The 23,217-nt window shown below is 44.4% G+C and overlaps 1 protein-coding gene across 1 annotated transcript; it reads left to right on the top strand.

The window, feature by feature from the left end:
• The first annotated feature begins 766 nt into the window (after positions 1-766).
• On the top strand, positions 767-12,145 carry LOC138364276 (leukocyte elastase inhibitor-like). The gene is made up of 6 exons (XM_069323824.1): positions 767-906; positions 4,631-4,966; positions 8,131-8,269; positions 9,091-9,334; positions 10,832-11,067; positions 11,373-12,145. Exons 2-6 carry the CDS (start codon positions 4,635-4,637, stop codon positions 11,715-11,717), a joined length of 1,296 nt encoding a protein of 431 aa, XP_069179925.1. The 5' UTR covers positions 767-906; positions 4,631-4,634; the 3' UTR covers positions 11,718-12,145.
• The last annotated feature ends 11,072 nt before the right edge of the window (positions 12,146-23,217 follow it).

Raw genomic sequence — 23,217 nt, 5'->3', positions numbered from 1 at the left:
GTATATGTGTGTGTGTATATATATGTATAAAGTATATATGGAAGCAGATCAGAATTACATTTCACCTATGTATATGCACATTAATGACACTGTTAAAGACACATTGAACACTTTATGTAAGGCATACGTAAATCTGTGCATCTATGTATCTGCGTATGTAGGTTAGCTTAGCATTTTAAAAGCACCGAATCACCTTCTGTGGTTGATTGTTCAATAAACCCCTAAACTATATGTTTAACACATCTCTAACCCTGTCCATGGAGGAGAGAAGAAAATGTATATATGCTGGTTAGCATTGTGAATGTGTGGCCACGTCTGTGGTAGAAAATAATAATAAAAAAAACTCTCCGGTTTTCCCACCGGCGGAAATTTTTCCTAAAACGGGTTACATATTTCCCTCTGGTCATCGTTCACTCTCCGGAGTGTATCGTTCACTCTGCGTCCTCAGCATCTTCCCATAGATGCACTTAAGCGCGTTCACGGCCACTGTTGGCTGAGATTCGTTTGACGCGTGTGGCAGATAGACAGCATGTTGTCCCGATCAGAGCCCTGGCCCTCACCACTACAACCACACCACAACTATTACCAGACTACAACAGCGCTGCATGTGTGTGTATCCCCTGCCAGAAGACACACAGAACTGGAACATGAAATGTATCATCCTGCGTCACTGGTCCAGAGCCGGGGCGCCACAGGATGCTAGAGTGAGGGAAAAAGGAACAGTGAGTGAAGGCGGACAGTCGGCAGGCGAGCGGGGCGGGTATATATGCTGGCCCTGAGCACCACCACACACAGTCACCAGCGTCCTCACCCACCACCGGTGCTTCTCCCGTCACTGTTGACCATCATACAGCTCCAGTGACACTGTCCTCGTCTCTTCCAGCAGCCAATAACCGGTTCCTCCAGGTTGGTTGGTCTTTGCTGTGTGGCTTTGATTAGGAAACAGTTCAAGGGGGCTGCATGGGTAACAGCTTCCCTGACTTTGCGCCCTGGAGAGACCGCCCCAGACCGACAACCAGAGCGCAGCTCCATATTCTCTTGAGACTGATGGATGACCGCTACTACTAGTTCAAGTGTGGTGTTGATTCACTGAGTGGTGGTGTCATCACCAAGTGAGCTCATCACCTGCTCATCACCAGCAGCATCATTTGTTGATTACTCCCGCCTTGACACCAGACACCTGTGGCCGGTCATGGCCTCATGTCACTTTGTGTCATAAGTTCACAGCACTAAAGGATGTGTTGTGACACTCTAACCAGATGGTGTCTGGTGTCAACCTCACACTAGAGTGTGTCATATTACCTCGCTTCACGCGAATTGTGTCATAAACTATCGACATTGGAGGACTGTGTCATAATCTCACGAAACTTGAGGTTCTGTGGTGTCAAACTCCCGACACAAGTCGTGACAGTAGTGCTCTGTCATACGTTCGTCACATTAGAGTGTTGTGTCATAATCTCACGATACTGGAGAATGTTTAGTGGCAGTCTCACGATACTTGGGTGTTGTGTCATAACGTTAAGTGTTGTTGTGTCAAGTTTGATCACGACACTGAACAGCTGTGTCATAAGCTTATGCCAGCCTACCTATTGGCTGGATAAGGTGTGTTGGTGTCATAAGCAACAACAACAACAACAGAAGTGCGTGGTGTCAGACGCTCATGACACTAGAGATTAATTAGCCGGTGAGCGTTAACAACTGTGGTTTGTGACTGACACAGAGGAAGCTTCAGGTAGTTTACTTCACTTATTAGGCAACCCATACCCACCCCCGTAGGCGGTAGTAGGCACCATACCCATCCTGTGGGCGGTAGTGGACTATATACCCATCCTGTGAGCAATAGTGGGCACCATACCCATCCTGTGGGTATTAGTGGGTACCACACCCATCCTGTTAGCGGTAATGGGCACCATACCTATCCTATGGGCGGTAGTGGGCACCATGCACATCCTGTGGGCGGTAGTGAACCATATACCCATTCTGTGAGCGGTAGTGGGCACCATACGCATCCTGTGGGCGGTAGTGGGTACGATACCCATCCTGTGGGCGGTAGTGGGCACCATACCCATCATGTGGGCGGTAGTGGGTACGATACCCATCCTGTGGGCGGTAGTGGACCATATACCCATCCTGTGAGCGGTAATGGGCACCATACACATCCTGTGGGCGGTGGTGGACACCATACCTATCCTGTGAGCGGTAGTGGACACCATACCCACCCCGTGGGCACCATACCCACCCTGTGGGCGGTAGTGGGCACCATACCCACCCCATTGGGCGGTAGTGGGTAACATACCAACCCCATGGGCGGTAGTGGACACCATAACCACCCCGTGGGCACCATACCCACCCTGTGGGCGGTAGTGGGCACCATACCCACCCCATTGGGCGGTAGTGGGTAACATACCCACCCCGTGGGCGGTAGTGGGCACCATACCCATCCTGTGGGGGGTAGTGGGCATCATACCCATCCTGTGGGTGGTAGTGGGCACCATACCCATCCTGTGAACGGTAGTGGACACCATAGCCATCCTGTGAGCGGTAGTGGACACCATACCAACCCCGTGGGCGGTAGTGGGCACCATACCCATCCTGTGGGGGGTAGTGGGCATCATACCCATCCTGTGGGTGGTAGTGGGCACCATACCCATCCAGTGAGCGGTAGTGGACACCATAGCCATCCTGTGAGCGGTAGTGGACACCATACCAACCCCGTGGGCGGTAGTGAACACCATACCCATCCTGTGAGCGGTAGTGAACCATATACCCCCATTCACTCTTCCTATCGTTCCCTCTACCTCTCTCCGTCACTCCAGTTCTCTCAGCCTCTGTCACTCTAAATCTCTCTGGTTCTCTCCCTCTCTCCCGTTCTCTCTCACGTCTCTACCTCCTGTTCTCAGTCCATCCCATTTTCTCTCCTAATGGGGAAAAGATGCTCGAGTAATATTCAGTCAACGTTATTGATGTTGAATCAATAGTATGGACGTTAATTCTATGGGATAACAGCTGTAAACTCAGTTTAACACTCTATGGACAATCAAACCCTCATTCCATAGTTCACAGGACTTGCTGGTGGACGCATAGAAGCCGATCCTTCTTAAGGAGAGGTCGACCTCAACCGTCCTATGGCTTTGACTGTAAAATCACAAATCAGGATGTAATGTTCAGTGAGAGGCTAGCCCTAAGCGTCTGGCTTCCCTTCTCTGACAGACAGACATCCTAATTAATAGATACAGATAATCGGCTCAGAAACCGAATCCCAAAGTTGATTTAGTGAAACAAGTTCAGCCTTGATGAGCCAGTTACATGGCCACGTCAACAGTCACAGGTTAATTAGTTTATTATGATCCCCATTAATCATATCTGGCGGGTGAGTGACAGAAAGGTTTCAGTTTCATATGAAGGGTTCAGGAACTGGACCTCAACCATTTCTAAACTAAGCAACTTACATCTGTGACGAGCTAGTCACGTGTAATTTTGTGTGTAGTTACCTAAGTGTAGTTACAGGATGAGAGCTACGCTCGTGGTGTCCCATCTTCCCAGTGCTCTTTGTCGTATAACTACTGACGGTTTTGGCATTCACCACATTCTCACTTAGCTTGTTCCAGCTGTCTACCACTGTGTAAGTGTGTGTATATGTATGTGTGTACGTGTGTGTATTTATATATATTCACCTAGATGTGCTTGCGGGGGTTGCGCTCAGCTCTTTCGGCCCGCCTCTCAACTGTCTATCAATGCTACTAACTTCTAACTATTTTTTTCCAGACACTGACACACACGCACACACACACACACACACACACACACACACACACACACACACACACACACACACACACACACACACACACACACACACACACACACACACACACACACACACACACACACACACACACACACACACACACACACACACACACACACACACACACACACACACACACACACACACACACACAGGAAGCAGCCAGTAACAGCTGTCTAACGCCCAGGTACCTTTTTTCTACTAGGTAACAGGAGCATCAGGGTGAAAGAAACTATGCTCATTTGTTTTCCGCGATCGCCAGGGATCGATCCCACATCCCTAGGATTACGAATCCCGGGCGCTGTCCACTCAGCTACCAGGCCCCCCTAAAGTGTGTGTGTGTGCGCGCGCGTGTGTGTGTGTGTGTGTGTGTGTGTGTGTGTGTGTGTGTGTGTGTGTGTGTGTGTGTGTGTGTGTGTGTGTGTGTGTGTGTGTGTGCGTGTGTGTGTGTGTGTGTGTGTGTGGGTGTGTGTGTCTGTGTCATTAATGAATATAGTTACATCAAGTTTTAAGATTTAAGCAATCCCCGTGGAGTAGTGGTTAAGACCCTCGCCTGGCGTTTTGTGAGCGCTTTGTTTCTGGGTTCGTATCCTGGCCGGAGAGGATTTACTGGGCGCCAATCCTTAACTGTAGTCTCTGTTTAACCCAACAGTAAAATGGGTACCTGGTTGTTAAACGATTTGGCGGGTCGTATTCCAGGGAACATTGGATGAAGGACTTGCCCGAAACGCTACGCGTACTAGTGGCTGTACAAGAATGTATAAGAACTCTTGTATACAAAAATAATTAAAAATATAAAATAAAAATCTTGTCTTCCGGCAGAAATATGAGGTGGGAAGCTGTGGCGGGAGTTACCATGGCGACGGTTGTCGTGGCAACGGTGGCCAGCGTCGTCCCACAATGCCTCTCCGACAGTGGCAACTCCAGAGGCGTCAACACTGACCTCTCCGGCATCAACGACTTCAGCTTTGATCTCTACAGACAACTTTCTCGCAACACCCCGGCCGAGAACCTCTTTTTCTCGCCCTATAGCATTTGGACAGCGCTCACCCTGACCTACTTCGGGACGGCGGGAAGCACCAAGACCCAACTGGAAGCCGCGCTCAGGGTTACGGACAAGGCGTCAACACTGCGGTTGTGGCGCGCACTTGACGTAATGTGAGTAACGACTCTATCACCTCACTACATTATTATCATACACGATTTCTTGAAGCACATTATAACATACACATACACCAATAGTATTCCCAGACACAAAGATGCTTATAAACACTGATGGTGAGTTCCCCAGCACGCACATGGAACATGGCTCCTGCAGCGCAGTAGGCATACAGCCTCAGCTCACACGCGAGGGACTTGAATTCAATCCTCTGGCAGGACACAAGCACCTGGCCCACGTTTCTTTTCACCTGATGCATCAGTTCACCAAGCAATTAATTGGTACCAAGCAAGTTAAGAAAATTGTTGTGAGTTAGAACCCTGGGAGGTTGTAGCCCCCATTTGGTGACTGACCAGAGTGCATGATTCGTTCATCATATTCTTATTTGTCCACGATCACCATCACTAGCACCAACACCATCACTAGCACCAACACCATCACTAGCACCAACACCATCACTAGCACCATCACCATCACTAGCACCAACACCATCACTAGCACCATCACCATCACTAGCATCATCACCATCACTAGCACCAACACCATCACTAGCACCAACACCATCACTAGCACCAACACCATCACTAGCACCATCACCATCACTAGCACCAACACCATCACTAGCACCATCACCATCACTAGCACCAACACCATCACTAGCACCAACACCATCACTAGCACCAACACCGTCACTAGCATCATCACCATCACTAGCATCAACACCATCACTAGCACCAACACCATCACTAGCATCAACACCATCACTAGCACCAACACCATCACTAGCACCAACACCATCACTAGCACCATCACCATCACTAGCACCAACACCATCACTAGCACCAACACCATCACTAGCATCATCACCATCACTAGCATCAACACCATCACTAGCACCAACACCATCACTAGCATCAACACCATCACTAGCACCAACACCATCACTAGCACCAACACCATCACTAGCACCAACACCATCACTAGCACCAACACCATCACTAGCACCAACACCATCACTAGCATCATCACCATCACTAGCATCAACACCATCACTAGCACCAACACCATCACTAGCATCAACACCATCACTAGCACCAACACCATCACTAGCACCAACACCATCACTAGCACCAACACCATCACTAGCACCAACACCATCACTAGCACCATCACCATCACTAGCACCAACACCATCACTAGCACCAACACCATCACTAGCACCATCACCATCACTAGCACCAACACTATCACTAGCACCAACACCATCACTAGCATCATCACCATCACTAGCATCAACACCATCACTAGCATCATCACCATCACTAGCATCAACACCATCACTAGCACCAACACCATCACTAGCATCATCACCATCACTAGCATCATCATCATCACTAGCACCAACACCATCACTAGCACCAACACCATCACTAGCACCAACACCATCACTAGCACCAACACCATCACTAGCATCATCGCCATCATTAGCACCAACACCATCACTAGCATCAACTCCATCACTAGCATCATCACCATCACCATCACTAGAACCAACACCATCACGAGCATCATCACCATCACTAGCATCATCACCATCACTGGCACCAACACCATCACTAGCACCAACACCATCACTAGCACCATCACCATCACTAGCATCATCAACATCAATAGCATTATCACCATCACTAGCACCAACACTATCACTAGCATCATCACCATCACTAGCATCATCACCACCACTAGCACCAACACAATCGCTAGCACCAACACCATCACTAGCATCATCACCATCACTAGCACCAACACCATCACTAGCATCATTACCATCATTAGCATCATCACCATCACTAGCATTATCACCATCACTAGCATCATCGCCATCACTACCACCATCACCCTACTTCTACTGCTGTCACCATCACAAGCATGATCTCCATCACTAGCATCATCACCATCACTAGCATCATCACCATCACTAGCATCATCACCATCACTAGCATCATCACCATCACTAATAACATCACCATCACTAATATTATCATCATCACAATCACTAGGATCATCACCATCACTAGCACCAACACCATCACTAACATCATCACCATCACTAGCACCAACATCATCACCATCACTAGCATCATCACCATCACTAGTATTATCACCATCATTTGCATCATCATCACCATCACTAGCATCATCATCATCATCACCATCACTAGCACCAACACCATCACTAGCACCAACACCATCACTAACTTCAACACCATCACTAGTACCAACATCATCACTTGCAGCATCACCATCACTAGCATCATCACCATCACTAGCACTATCACCATCACTAACAACATCAGCATCACTTGCCTCATCACCATCACTACCATCATCACCATCACTAGCACCAACACCATTACTAACACCATCACCATCACTAGCACTAGCAGCATCACTATCACTAGCAGCATCACCATCACTAGCATCATCACCATCACTAGCAGCATCACCATCACTAGCAGCATCACCATCACTAGCACCAACATCATCACTATCACTAGCATCATCACCATCACTAACATCACCACCATCACTACTACTACTACCATCATCACCACTACTACAACTATTACCAGCACTATCAACACCACCACTCTCACCACTACTACTACCACCATCATCACTCCCAGCACCACTTTCACCATCACAACAACTACCACCATTCCCACTACCACCACTACGACCATCACCACTATCATCACTAACACCATCACCACTATCATCATTACTACCATCACCACTATCATCACTACCACCACCCTACTGCCACCATCACCACTACCACCACCCTACTGCCACCATCACCACTACCACCACCATCTCCACTACCACCACCTCTACTGCTAACATCACTACTACTACTCCCACCATCACCACTACCACCACCATCTCCACTACCACCACCACTTTAGCTAACATCACTACTACTACTCCCACCATCACCACTTCCACCACCACCAATACTGCTACCATCACCACTACTGCCACCATTACCACTACTATTCCCACCATCACCACTACCACCACCATCACCACTACCACCACCACTAATGCTACAACCAATACTGCTACCATCACCACTACAGCCAGGCTCTCCCCCACACAGGTACGCCCAGCGAGCCAGCAGCCAGTCCCAATACACCTTCAACATCGCCAATCGTGCCTACTTTGACGACCTCCTTGACCTGCGACCTTGCATCTCTACCATCCTCCACAAGGAGCTCCAGAAGATCGACTTCTCAGACGTAAGAGATAAGGGTTTTTACTCATTATTTTCAAATACCTTTTATCATGTTTTTCTCGTATTTCTTGGCGGTAATTGACCTGTTAAATTTGGGTTAATTAGATTATTATGTGTCCGAACCGCCTTGCGATGTTGTGGGTCACTTAATGGCTTCAGGAACTGGACCCTAATGTTATGTAGGTTAAGACAGTTATATATGTTGCGGATAAGTTTCAATTTTAATTTGCCTCGAAGTTACAATTGCAACGGCAATTGATTAAGTTATAATTAAAGAGATCAAGTTGCAATTGCATTGATTAAGTTACAATTGTAGAGATCAAGTTACATTTTCCGTGATTAAGTTAGAATAGCCGTGAAAAATTATCAGTTATAGTGATTTAGTTTCAGTTGTGTTAAGGAAGGTACTATTGCAATTATCAAGTTACAATTGTAGTGATTAAGTTTCAATTATTGCTAAGAAATTACAATTGTAGTTATTAAGTTAAAGTGACCAAGTTACAAGCGATCAGGTTAATTGCTTAACTTGGTTAAGCTATTACTAAAATGATCATGGTAGTAGTCGTGATCAAGTACGAAGAGGTGAGTAGTCAGTGAAGTGTACACAAGGCAATCACAGTTACACTATTGTCACTTCGTTGTGTATTTGACTGGAGCGTCTGGTAGAGGACCACCTCCACCTTCCCCAGAGTCGGGCGGGTTATCTACAAGACTTGAGTTGGCCATCCCCATGTGAGGGGATGTTTTGGCTCATCTGTTGTGAAAAGTTTTCATTGTTGCCCATTTATCAAGATAATTATTAACGAGCAATTTGTTCATCACCAGCTTTACGGTTCTTCGGCCACCATCAACGAGTTCGTGTCCACCACCACCAAAGGCCTCATTCCGAATCTGGTGAGCCCTGATGACATGGTGGACGCCATCATGATGCTTATCAACGCCGCCTACTTCAAGGGCACCTGGAGGTACCAGTTCAAACCCTCGCACACACAACCCAGGCAGTTCTTTGTCTCCCCCGGCCACTCTGTCGACGTGGCCATGATGAGGATCAAGACAAAGCTCAGGCTAGGTAAGGTTACATCACCAGGTGAAGCTCGGCCAGTGTCCTTGTATTATCGTCATTATTATTAAGACATTTGATGGAGTCCCAGAAACACTGCAGGGTCGGAGGACCAGCGTGTAAATACGACGGAGGCATTGTAATGAAGTGAAGGGAGTAACTAGATTAAATACGGGTTATGGGATCTGATTCTAGTTGACTACACTTCAGTTACCATAAGCCTTGCACTGGCCTGTTTCTTAGTATAGGGAGAGTGAGAGACCTTCACTTCCAGATCTTAAGTGAGGCCGGCCTACTACGGTAACCACACTCCTGATAGTTATATTAGAATGGGAGTGATAGAGTCTTGATAACCAGAGAAAAGAGGGAGAGAGGCGGACTATATTCATTCTAAGGGGAGGAAAGATGAGATGTTTTACCCACTTAAGGTGTAGGAAAGGAGAATACAGCTACTGCTTATTAATTTATAGACATATCGGGTGTCTGATATCTTAATTCTTTACCCATTAATGATAACATTTACTCAGTTCTTCAGTAAATGCTTTGACTTTCTTACATCAAGTCTGTGTAATAATTTCGAGGTGGATAAAAGTGTGCATTTGACATATTTATGTCCCCCTTGATCAACCAACATTTCAACACAATATTTTAATGCATTACTGGTCTGGCGCTCCTAACTAATTTCCAGAATATATATAAATTTACTGGACTTCATCTAACTTTCCAAAGATACTAACATAAGTTCAGTCGCCGATAGAAAACTGTGTTGCTACACAATTGATCTTCCGCTGATATATTCCGGACATTTTGGTACACAATACTACGCTTACACTCACCAAAGATCTTCTACCATGGACGCTACATGAGTCTTCCCTCCCAAATAGGGTCAGAGACCACTGTGCTTGGCTGTCCTGCAGCACCTCTGAGAGAGGCTTCCTCCCTGGAGTCTGGATCCGTATCTGAATATGGATCGGAAGTTATTCCTCTCTCAAGTGCTCCAGTATTTCAGATACTGGAAATGGAGAACTGGAGCACCTGAGAGAGACAGAGAATTCCATAGATATTCGAGCCACATTCATATATTAATCCCAAATATAGAGAGCTAGTGCCCCTTTCAATTAGCCTGAGGTTTCTTTCCTGTCGGTCATGTCAAAGCAGTTACCAACTGCATCCTCTCTATGTGACCCAACACAATCATGGGATTAGTAGGTCGTACTGTAATTAAAACCTTCATTAATGGCATTATACGAGCACTGATCAATTTTGACAAAACATTCTGCATTATTCCTGTCCACCAGATTTTATTTCGTGTCTTTTTTCTTGCATAGGGCCTCCAGTGCCTGCTTCTTTTCGCCCTTGACAACGTTCATAACAGGACATTATCACAAACTATTATGTAATAAGTGTATACAAATTTGACGCTGGTTCACACAAATACCAACTCACTAAAATCAAACTACAACCTCTATAAGATTGTACATGATAGCTCTTCCTCCACACTATCAGCCCACTCAGAGGAGCTGGCAGCCCAAGTTCTGGAAGTACCCTACGCCGGAGACGCCATTTCCATGTTGTTGTTACTGCCGGACGTCGAGGGAGAGGAAGGGTTCCGGCGCGTGGTGTCAGCGCTCACTTCCGGCACCCTGTTGAGAGCCACCCAGGAACGGGCCCATACTGACACGGTCGAACTTTTCCTGCCCAAGTTTAAGTTGGAACAGATGCTCGAGGATGATTTGAAGGAGGTAAGACATAAGCTAGTTCCAGCTTTACTGTGTAATTAACATGATCCAAACTTTAATAAATTTATTCCTAATGAAAAATATATAAAATTGCTCATTAAAATATATGTTTCTTGGGTCAGGCTTCAGATGAGCTGAGATACGATAGTAGCTTTCTAGACTGTGTTTAATCTGTTTAAGAGAGTGACAGTAGGGTGGAGATGATGGTGATGAGGACTATGATTTGGTTATAATTAAAAGATCAAGTGATTGATAAAAACAAAAACCAATACCATAATTAACACCCTTTGTGTCCCTTCCCTGACCAGGGCCTCAAGAACCTGGGCATCCGTGACCTGTTCAACGGTAGTTCAGCCGACCTGTCGCAGTTCTCAGTCAACAAGGAGCTCGTCGTCAGCAAGACAATCCACAAAGCTTTCGTCGAGGTGAATGAAGAAGGGACAGAGGCCGCAGCTTCGACGGCGGTGGTGGCCGTAGTCAGATCCGGCTTCAACAGGGCACATAGTTTCGTCTGTAACAGACCGTTCTTGTTCCTCATTCACGACAACCAAACTAAAAACGTTCTGTTCATGGGAGCCTACAAGAAGCCGCTGACAGGCTCCTACAGGAAGACGCAGACAGCCTACAGGAGAGGCAGTGGAAAAAATAAATAGTCATGAGGAACGACATGGGTTGAGAATATTGAAAGCGGTAGAAATGCATTTAGAGAATGTAACACATAATGAGAATCAACAAGAGAAAGATAGATGAATGAAATGGAGACGTACAGAGACACAATACATGTCTTTACACAATACATGAAAGCCTCAAACAGAAATTAAACACAAAATGAAGACTGATACATAATATGCACAAAAAAATCACCTTAACGTGATATAACAATGAGAAAATCAGTAAGACCCGTGTGTGCAAGTCCAAATCCTCCTCACAGCTCATACTGATGTTCTCACACATAAATGTACTAGAGTTGTATAGAATAAGGTGCCTCAGTACTGTATATATAAAGACATTATTTTATTTTAAATAAGCAAAATTTTATTTGTTTACTGTTATGAAGTTATAAATATATTTATAAAGTTAATTTGTCAATGATTTAACCAACAATAGTTGATAAGCAATATAAATTGGTAAATAAATAAATAATTATTGTTAAATATTTGTAATTACTGATATAAAATGCTGATTTAAAGAACTCTGAAAATGTGTGAGGTGCGCATACTGTTTTTAGGAAGTATAATGACTAAACAATCAGTATTATGAAAAGAAATACTTTAATACGAGATTACTACATCACAAGCATTGCAAAGGTGTGAGATTATAATTCAACACTTCTAGTACGAGCATATAACACAAAATTTTAACTTTTAATAAGTTTATGGACATTTTACTAGGGTGAACTTTTGACACTACTAGTGTGAACTTATGACACTACTAATAGCGTGAGCTTATGGCACCACACTCCTAGTGTAGGCTTATGACACTACGTCTAGTGTGAGCTTATGACACTGCACTTTTAGTGTGAGCTTATGACACTACAATCCTTGCATGTGCCTATGATATTACTCTACTAGTGTCAACTTATGACACTACACTCCTAGTATAAGCTAATGACACTACACTCTCACTGAGTGTATCCCACCGATGCCACCATTTGCAATACTTGAAGAATGTAGGTAAGGAATTGGAAGGGAAATTCAAATGGAGAATGTGAGTAGGAAGAAATAGGTGTGAGAAAATTGTCGGGATTGATTAAAGAGGTGAACTACTTGGGACTTGTACTGTACTAGATTAAAAATGAATGTATGCAAAATTTATACAACTAAAGTCCCTAGATTGGGTCGTAAAGCCAAGCTTTTTATGTCTTAATGGCAAACTGTGGGCTGTTAGGGGCAGGTGGAGGTTACTAAGGGTGAATGGAGAAGTTGCAGATGAGGTGTCACAATAACGTGGCTAAAATATGTTGACCAAACCACACACTAGAAAATGAAGGGACGACGACGTTTCGGTCCGTCCAGGACCATTCTCAAGTTGATTGAAGATCCACAATCCACCTGCAGACAATTCGACACATCAGCTTTTATTGTTAATACAAGGATAAGATTTAATAACTCAGTTCTATAACTGAAAACTGGTTCTGTTTAAATGAAGGATCAAAACATGTACACAGTCCAGCCTAGAACTCTAACTATAATAGCCAATATTCACATACTAATAAACACAAAAAAATTATTAGATTTAGATAAAAAATCTATTTTAGAGTTTTATCTAAACCTCTAAATTTAGTTAAAGATTTAGATAAATGAGTGTCTAGATAACTTGAAAAGCTTCAGTGACTGAAAGATAAATAAAAATTTACTGAAATATGGGGCGTCGCCCCGCTCTGTGATGATAAACATACTTATTGGATACATTAAGGTTATACAAGCATGCAATTGGCCAATCAACGCACTACAATAACACTCAATACTTATGGTTATCCAATCTGCGTGCCGGTGCCTGTCTGACAAATAGCCAGATTGTATAATTTCTCTTGGAGATAATAGGCACTCTATTTTTTATAATAAAATAGCAGCTTTGCTGTTCAATATGTTCTTAGTTGCATTGCAGTAGGATAAGATTAGGTGTGATGGAGGCTGCGTCACATGGTGTGCTCCACTCTACACTCTTATTTAGATAAAGTACTAGGAATTTTTCCTTATAGATATTGTCCAGGTACTCCCCCAGTTCTAGAGAGTAATAACTGTGATAATGATAAGTTAGTGTGGTGTCCTTTACTGAAAATGTTCGCAAAGCATCGTGTCACGTGTTCACTGCTTGTAAACATTCGCATTCTGCCCTTGGGCGTTGGTGGGCGCTAGAAGTCCGAGTTCGCTCCGTGAGCGAGGTAGCCTTCAATACACATTGATTGATTATTTGTATTGTATAGACATATGATTGAGATAAGATTTGATTATAATATAACTAGATATAAGATTTATAGATTAATGGTAGTTCTGGATAGTACTATTGATTCTTATTAAGGATTTGATTTAATCCTTACCGGAAATTGATTGATGTTCCAACAACTTTTTAATTAAGATATTCTTCTCGAAGCTTCTAGATCCTTGCAAAAGCATGCACTAAGTCACGTAGGCACCATGGGCCCTATGGCGTACAAAATCATAGTGGCATTGTAATGAAGGATCCAGATGTAGGATATAATTATTTTGTAGTGATTCTGATATGATTTTTATATGATATAGAAATAATACCTTTTTTAGATAATGATATTATTATAGTGGGTAAAACTTCCCACAATAGGAATATATGTTAAATATGAACTGAAGAAACTAGTTGCTTACATGAAAGATCAATACTTAAACTGATCAGTGATCAGTACTGACTCACAATATTCATTGAATTTCTGAAACAAATAGGTGTTGTGACGTGAAACAGTATCGCAGCTACACTAGGCAGGTGTAATGCGGCTCTCACGTATTATCAAATAAAAAAGTTCTGTTTTGCCCCATGCAGTGTAAAAGTTGCACCGGGTAGAAAGAATAATCAAATAAAAACTAACAAAATTAACTATAATATTAAATATTAACGAACATGAAAAAATTGTATCTAAAAGCGTGTTTGATTTTAGATAATGAAGGCCACATGGCCCTCATACAAGAAAACAATTGACGAGGTGTGTGAGGTCAGGAATATCCATACTCTTACTGGTGATGTCACATCCTCTGTCACCGAGGCCTGGAAGTTGAGGCCGGCAGCGTAACTGCTAGTTGGCCACAGGGAACGAGCATGATGGTGGACGCCGGCAGGTGCACCTGACTTTGGCCTAGGGCTGGGTGGAGAGTGACTGGTGGGGTATCCCAGACATACGTCTGGGTCTGGTGTCGTATAGGTGATATGTAGAGTGAGGTACATGAAGGTGAGTAGGAAGAGGCAGTTTCCTCTGCTATGCGGGGAATTACGTGACGGTGTGAACTTCCATGAATCATTGAACATTAATTTTCCATCATCATTATATTCTGGGCATCCAGAAATGTTGTATACTAACCTATTTATACAAATATAAAATGTCATAATTATTTTGACTGCCTGAATCACTGCGCTTCAATACAAGACATTAAATTAATATTATAAAATTATGACTCATACTGAAAACTAAATACATACAACCACTTAAATTAATCCAAAGATTAATTCACAGTTCACTAATCCACACACTTGAAAAGAGGGGACGAAAACGTTTCGGTCCGTCCTGGACCATTCTCAAGTCGATTTGAGAATGGTCCAGGACGGACCAAAACATGGTCGTCCCTTCATTTTCTAGTGTGTGGATTGGTCAACATACTTCAGCCACGTTATTGTGACTCATCGCCTGCATTAATTCACAGTGAATAATAGTTATTCTTATTGTTTAAAGACATTCAAGAATATCTTCCGTGGGAAAGAAATTCATAAATAATTAACCTACACACCTCACAGTGAGTGATGAAGACGAGGAAGCATGTGTGTGAGGAGAGATGAGTTTGAGCGGTGTGAGGGAGGTATGAGGTAGTGAGGAAGGGAATGGAGGAGTGTAGAGGTTAACTCACCCGCAGTACATAGAAGACATTTTCCACGGGACGGGACGCTTGATACATGTGACTTTAAATATTATTTAGAATTTAATTATAAGAATAATTTAATTGTAAGAATTTCATGAAATAATGATGTGATTTTGGTAAACGCAGAATATGCATGGCTAGTTTCTGTAACCTCTCCACCACCGGTCACAGGATGGGTATGGTGTGCCTTGTAACCTGTTCACCATCGGTCACAGGACTGTGTGGCTCTGTAACCTCTCCACCACCGGTCACAGGACTGTGTGGCTCTGTAACCTCTCCACCACCGGTCACAGGACTGTGTGGCTCTGTAACCTCTCCACCACCGGTCAACACTAGGAGAGAGGCAGGAATGTGTCAAGACGGGCGGCGTCAGAGGTATGTGATTCACTGAGGGTTCCATCTAGGGACAAGTGAACCAGAATGCACAGAAAGCAAGACTTACTATCATCTTGAAAATCTGGACATTGAACAAGGAGGTGCACGGCAGCAGTAGGGATGACACGCCAGAGGCAAATTTTCATTTTTGGGGCAATTTGCCACCGGCGTGTCGGGTTTCCTTATAAATTTCCCATTTGTCTCTGGCGTGTCGGGTTTCTTGATACACTTACCGCTTTGTCACACTCGTTTAAGGCCAAAATAATTTCAGAGATATTAGAAGTTTGTTAAGAGTTCTTATTGGGATAAATCAAAATTTTTCACAGTTCAGTTTTATAAAAATATATCAGAGTTCATATAATTATAGAAGTGTATTTGCGAGTTTATGACCAAAATTTGAAGAGACCATTTGAAGACCGATTTTCTTCAGAGTCCATTTTAGACTAAATTTCAAAGACCATATAAGACCAAAATTTAACAGGGATTATTTAAGACCCAAATATTGTCAGAGACCATTTTAGACCAATTAATTTCATAAGAGAGATTATTTTAGACCCAAATATTGTCAGAGTCCACTTCGAGATCAAAACCTGTCAGAGTCCAATAAAAGACCAAAATTAGTCAGAGTCCAGTTCATGACCGAAAATTAGGCAAGGTCTGTTTTGAAGACCGAAATTTGACAGCGACCATTTTCAGACAAAAAAAAGATACTAGTTTAAGCCCAAAATTTAACAGAGTCCATTTTAAGACCAAAATTCGTCAGAGTCCACTTTGAGACCAAAATATTTCAGAGTTTTACTTACACCTGAGTTCTTAAAGAGTTCTTATGGAGGAAATTCAAATATTGTCAGAGTCCGTTTGAAGACCGAAAAATTAACTGGGTTCACCTTGAGCCTAAAAATATTCAGAGACCATTTTCAGACCAATTTTCATCAGAGTCCAGTAAAAAACCCAAATTTGTCAGAGACCGCATTTTTGCTACTAATATCCCAATTTAACCCAATTTTAAACAGTCAAATTTCAGATGAAGTAAATCAAATCCAGTGACACGTTATCAACAGCAAGTATATTAGATTTCTATCTATGCCGCTCTCAAGTATAACTAGACTCCTCTCTGTTGTCACTTCGAGCTGATACATGAACTAACTGAACAATATGGGTGCACACTTAGGACTCAAATTGCATTTAAAACACTTGCAGCAATCTGCAATTAAATAACAATGTTAACAAAACAAGGCGAGTTCATGAGACAAATCTCCGGACAAAACTCCAAGTTACTTTAACACTCGTCTCCAAAGACGATAATCAAAACAATAGTATAAAAAATTACAGTAATTGATCTCAATGATTAATTACGTTAATTGTACTGTCAACTGGACAGTAAACAACAAAGTACTTTACGTTAATCACTAACTAGTATGTCAGACTATCAAACAAATCCAAACTGTAATTAGCTAGGAGTTGCGTGGTGACCGCCAGCCAGGTCGGACGTTCCTGAGGTCTCTCCGCTTCTGGCTAGTGTTTACGTTGGGTGATCGCTTGTTTGCCCTGCTGGTGGTGGTTTGCCACTGACAGGGTGACGTTTGCTTAGCCATGGGGACGTCTCGGCCTCCAATGACGAGGACGCTGTCAGCTGGTCTGGCGTTTACGGTGCCTGTGGACCATCCATTGGTTGGTGTCGCCCTGGTGGACGTGCTGCATGTGGAGCTGTCGGACATGGTGGGCATCCAGCTGCTTCAGGGCCACCGTGCTGTAGTCAAGTTCCGCCTCCAGGCTGCCTTTCAGGCGTTTCTCGAGCGGTGTGAGGGGCGTGTTTATCCTCTCCCCGATACTGCTGACTCCATTAAGGTAGTGAATCTCAGTGTCACCTTGACGTCTGTGACGGTGCATGGTGCCCCCTTCGAATTTCAGGACGACTTTTTTAACCTCCTGTTTCGAACGGTTTGGGGCTGTGTTAAGTGTTCGATGGAATAAGGTCGTTGCCGGGCACTGAGTTGGTATGCTTGACGGCTCCCGCACCCTGACGATGTTGCTGAAGTGTAGTGTACCGTCGTCGATGTCCGTGTTGGGTTACACGCTCCGCTGCCAGTACCGGGGTCAACCGCGCACCTGTTATCGGTGTGGTCACGAAGGTCATCTGGCTGCGGCGTGCGACGTGGGAGCAACTGGTTGGATGCATGTTCTTCGTGCGGAGGATTTTCCGCCCCTGTTGCGTTCGGACGGTGTGGGTGCTGTGCCTGAGGCGCCTGACTGCCTGTCTGCTGCTCCGCCTGTTGAGGCGAGTTCTCTGGCCCGTGCGACACGTCAGGTGACTGCTGTGGCCCCTGGGGTTGTTGAGCCGGTGTGTGAGGGTGACGGGGCGTCGCCTGCGCTGCGTGTAGTGCAGGGTGTCCCGGTGGAGGTTCATGTCCCACCCCCTCCTGTGGATGTGGTAACGGCTCCCGGGGACGCGGGTTCTGCTGTTTTGGAGGGGGTGCTTCGGCAAGGTGAGGTGCCTGCCGTGCCTGTGTGTGTTAACGACTGTAGTTCTGCTCTTTCCATTCCTTTGCAGAAGCGTGCACGTCGGTGTTCTGAGGCTGTTTCCGTGGATGATGTAGACAGTGTGGGTGATGTGGCCTCTGTGGACTCTTCGGACGGTGCGGGTGTGGCCTGTGTGGATGTAACGATGGTGGCCGTGCCTGCGGAGGGGCCTGCTGGGCGTGGTGTGGTGCGGCCTGTCTCGAAGCGTTCGCGGCGGGCTTGGAGTGTGTCTCCCCTTCGCGGTGTGCCTTGGGAGGAGGTGGGGGAGTTTGGTGCTCAGCTGGCGTCCCCCGCCGTGGATGATGGTGCTGTGCGGGGATCCGAAGTTGCTACCTGTGTCCCCCTTCCTGTGTCACCTGCTGTTGAATCCCCGCAGTGGGGGGTTGTCCCTGATGGTCGGGACCTCGTCGTGATGTTGCGGAAAGATGTGCGCCGGGGGGCCTCGGCTCCTGTGCCCTGTGGTGGGGTCGCTGCCGCGCCTGCATCCCCTGCTGTTCCCCCTCCTTCATTGCCCCGGTCTGGTGGTTACCTAGTCCCGTCTGCTGGGGTCGTGCCCTGTGAGGGTCCGGAGTTGGGCCCTTATTGGGATGCCCGGGTGCTTCCAATCCCATGGTGCTCGTCCACTATCTGGGTATCGTCTGAGAAGGTGTTTGTTTATAGGGTGCCGGATAGGATGTCTCAGCCGAGGGTACTGCCTGATGGCCGGCTGCCCGCCGACCTGTGGGTGATTTGGGAAGCATACTGCTTGCGCTTTCCGATACGCAAGTTTCCGGAGAAGTATTAGTTCCCATCTTGCGCACACGGCTACGCCGTGCCTGGATCAGCTGCCGCCGTGACCACGCCTCCCCGCCCCCCGGTGCGGGGAGTCTCCCTCTAACGTTCGCCTCTGTTTTCGTCGCCACTCCTCTCTCTACGGCCCATCACATCTACTGCTTTTGACTTTTTTCTCCTCCTCACCATCAACGCGTCTCCTAACATCTGTCCTGGTGCAGTCATCGGGAGGGTTACCCCTTCATGCAAACTGCACCTATTCTCAAGAAGAAGAAGTAATTAGCTAGCCATAATTACTCAGTCACTTGAATCATCATGCATTCAGTAAAGTAATTACATTAATTACTGTTAAACCGACAGATAATCGAAAACGAATTACATTAACACAATGCCGTCACTCTCGACAGCTTGCCAATCCAAACTATGTTAAATCAGCTTGATGATATTAACTACACTTAATTAACTTAAGTAATTAATTACTGTCAAATGGACAAATAATTAATTCAGAACAAATTATATTAACTAAACACTGCCAGGCGATGAGTCACAATAACGTGGCTGAAGTAGTTTGACCAGACCACACACTAGCAGGTGAAGGGACGACAACGTTTCGGTCCGTCCTGGACTATTCTCAAGTCGATTGTGATGAGGGAGGTGATACAGGCAATAAAAAGTCAAGAGAGAGGTGAGCTGATAGTATATTCATCACTGTTGAGAGGGAAGGTATACACATCATCGTTGAAAGGGATTTTATACACATCACCGTTGAGCAGGATGGTGCACTCATCACCGTTGAGAAATGGTATACGCATCATCAAGCAGAATTCAGGAGCTGAATGCTAAGCTTGCAATTAGGATAGCCAGAGATCCCCATTACAATGATATTGTTAAGAAAAAATTGAGCTCTTTGCTACCTTCAGGGGGAAACAGGAGAAGCAAAAAATGGCATCACAGATCAGTCTGCTACCTCGAAGAGCTTCACCTGCTTGAGCAAGCTCGTGAGCTCCTGCCTGTAGAGAGGTTACCTCCCTGGGAGGATGACTCATGTATGATTATCATCAATGAAATGGCAATGAAAAAATCCCACATGTTACCACAAGAAATGAGGCACAAGTATCTCAAGGAAATTTATAAAGAAGCCGGAGATGAACTAGATCAAATCTACACAGACGGGTCATCTAATCCTGTCAATGGAAGTGCTGATGCAGCATACACGGTAATCAAGGATAATACTTTCCAAGGCAGAAATGAAGAAAAAGCGCGTATTGAGAACTATGCCTCTTGAACGCAAGCAGAGCTAACTGCCATTGTTATGGCGTTAAGGTTTCTTAACGGAACACTAATGGTGCAGTGATTTGCACTGATTCAAAAGCAGCACTGCAAAGCCTAAGTAAAAATCGGGCAGAAAATCTTGCAATAGTTGCTGAAATTAAGAGAGCTGTGAGAGTACTTACCAATGAGGGAAGAGTCATGAAGTTTCTGTGGATCCCCTCCCATGATGGAATATGTGGGAATGAACGAGCAGATGTGCTGGCTGCTGAAGGCGCTGAAGGAGACCATATTGAATACTTCATACCCAAGACTCTACTACAAATTAGAGGTATTGTCAGGCAACATCACCGTGACAAGGTAAATGAGGAAAGGAGGATAGAAGCACAAGCCAGTGAATCTGTACGATGGTACAACATGGTTGCAGCTGGTAATCCCAGTCATTATGGACGAAGAGGAGGAGGACGAGAGAGAGAATCAGTAATAGCGAGAATCCGTCTTGGATACAAATATCCATGGAGATATGGAATGGAAACAACAGTTGATCAGCGAAATTGTAGAATCTGTGGTGAGAGTGATGGACACCGCCTTGACCACTATCTACGTGAATGTGAACACCTGAGAGACATCAGAAGTATCTGTAGAATAATAAACCCCACATTGTTCGAGTTAGGAAAACACTATTTGTCAAATATTGATACTGTTCCTAAAAGATTCCCCCACTTTGCACCCGCATGATAACGTAAGCTTTTAAGGGTTGATAGATGTTAACCTTCTTGTTTGAGGAGCTGTTCACTTGAGACAGTTAAGCAAGTTCCAGCTGTGTCTGGGTACAAGTGACAGGATGAATAGCCCAGCGGGTTTTTTTCCTATTGGGGAGTGTTGTACATGCTGCTATGGCGGCATGTCCACTCAAAAGATGAGTGGCGCTGCCCAATAAACTCGCCCCTCGGGGCAAAAATTTAAAATTTAATTTAAATTGAGAGGGTTGGTATACATTACCGTTGAGAGGGATGGTATACTCATCGGGGAGTCCACTGGGAGCGGCAAATCCGCTCTAAATGGAAAGAGTTACACAGTTGCAAAACCGCGAGAGTGGGAAGTTGATCAGACATGTTGAGTGACGTCACGCGTTCGCTCGCACCCTCACTCTTCTTTATTAAAACAGTTAACACTGAAAAGCATCACTGAACGTACTCAGAGAATGGGTAACGATGTGTATCAGTGCTATACCGACGGCTCTGTAGAAGAAGGTGGACGATGTACCGGATGTGCATGTAACATATTTGAACAATGTTCTTCTCTCGTACATACAGCAATGAAGCGCGTCAATGACTGGGCAAGTACAATTCAAACCGAGCTTGCAGGCCACTGCCAATTTTCTTGCAATGAACCTTGCCACTGAATTTATAAAAGACAAAGACAGTGGACTTATATACTGTGACTCGCAGAGTGCACTACTGGCATTGAACGCACATAGTAGTGACACCCGTAAAATAGTCAGTGATATTCGAATGAATGTTTTAGCTGCTAAAGAAAACAGAGTTGAAATTAAATTCCTATGGATACCATCACATGTTGGCATCTCAAGGCATGACACTGTTGATATGCTTGCAAAGACCGCCTGCAGAAAACCAGTGGTAGAAATTGATATGGGTGTTTCATTAGCAGTGACAAAGAGAATACTTAAACAAATATCTAATAAAGATCTCACCGACCTAACAAATTCACAAAGACCGGAAAGGTGTAGCATTAAATATTATGATAGATATCGTGAGGAGACATTCACATATAAGACTAATTGAACAAGAACCCGGCAATGTGATGTTATAGTGGCCAGAATACGCCTGGGATATAGACGTATTTGGCAGCTTTCTCAAAACCCAAATGTCCAGTACACAATGTGTCAACTTTGTGAAAGAGAAAACATGCACTTACTTGAACATTATATTGTAGAATGTCCCCTATTGACTGACTTTCGCCCTCCTGGGGTAAGGTATGCTGAACTGTGTAATTACTATATGAGTATTGGAACACTTGATGATATATCGGACTTGTAAACAAAAATAACCATGTAATGTATCAATTTTACAATGTATGTATGTGTTGTAACTATATAACCTGAGCTTGTAAAAGCACCTTAATCACCTTCAGTGATTAAGTGCTTAATTGCACACTAGTTTCTCTATCAGCAATCTTACCCTGTCAGAGTAAAATGTATGTGAATGCATGTGTGTGTATATATGTATGTATATATGTATATGTACGTATATGTGTGTGTGTATGTATATCTTGTAAGTATATATGGAAGCTGATCAGAATTACATTTCACCTATGTAAATGCACATTAATGACACTGTAAAAGACACATCGAACACTTTATGTAGGGCATACGTAAATCTGTGTATCTATGTATCTGCGTATGTAGGTTAACTTAGCATTTTAAAAGCACCGAATCACCTTCTGTGGTTGATTGTTCAATAAACCCCTAAACTATATGTTTAACATATCTCTAACCCTGTCCATGGAGAACAGAAGAAAATGTATATATGATGGTTAGCATTGTGAATGTGTGGCCACGTCTGTGGTAGAAAATAATAATAAAAAAAACTCTCCGGTT

Source organism: Procambarus clarkii, chromosome 13 (assembly GCF_040958095.1).
Source record: "Procambarus clarkii isolate CNS0578487 chromosome 13, FALCON_Pclarkii_2.0, whole genome shotgun sequence".
NCBI classification, from domain to species: domain Eukaryota; kingdom Metazoa; phylum Arthropoda; class Malacostraca; order Decapoda; family Cambaridae; genus Procambarus; species Procambarus clarkii.
Note: the sequence above shows the minus strand (reverse complement) of the source record. Positions and strands in the feature narration are given on the sequence as shown.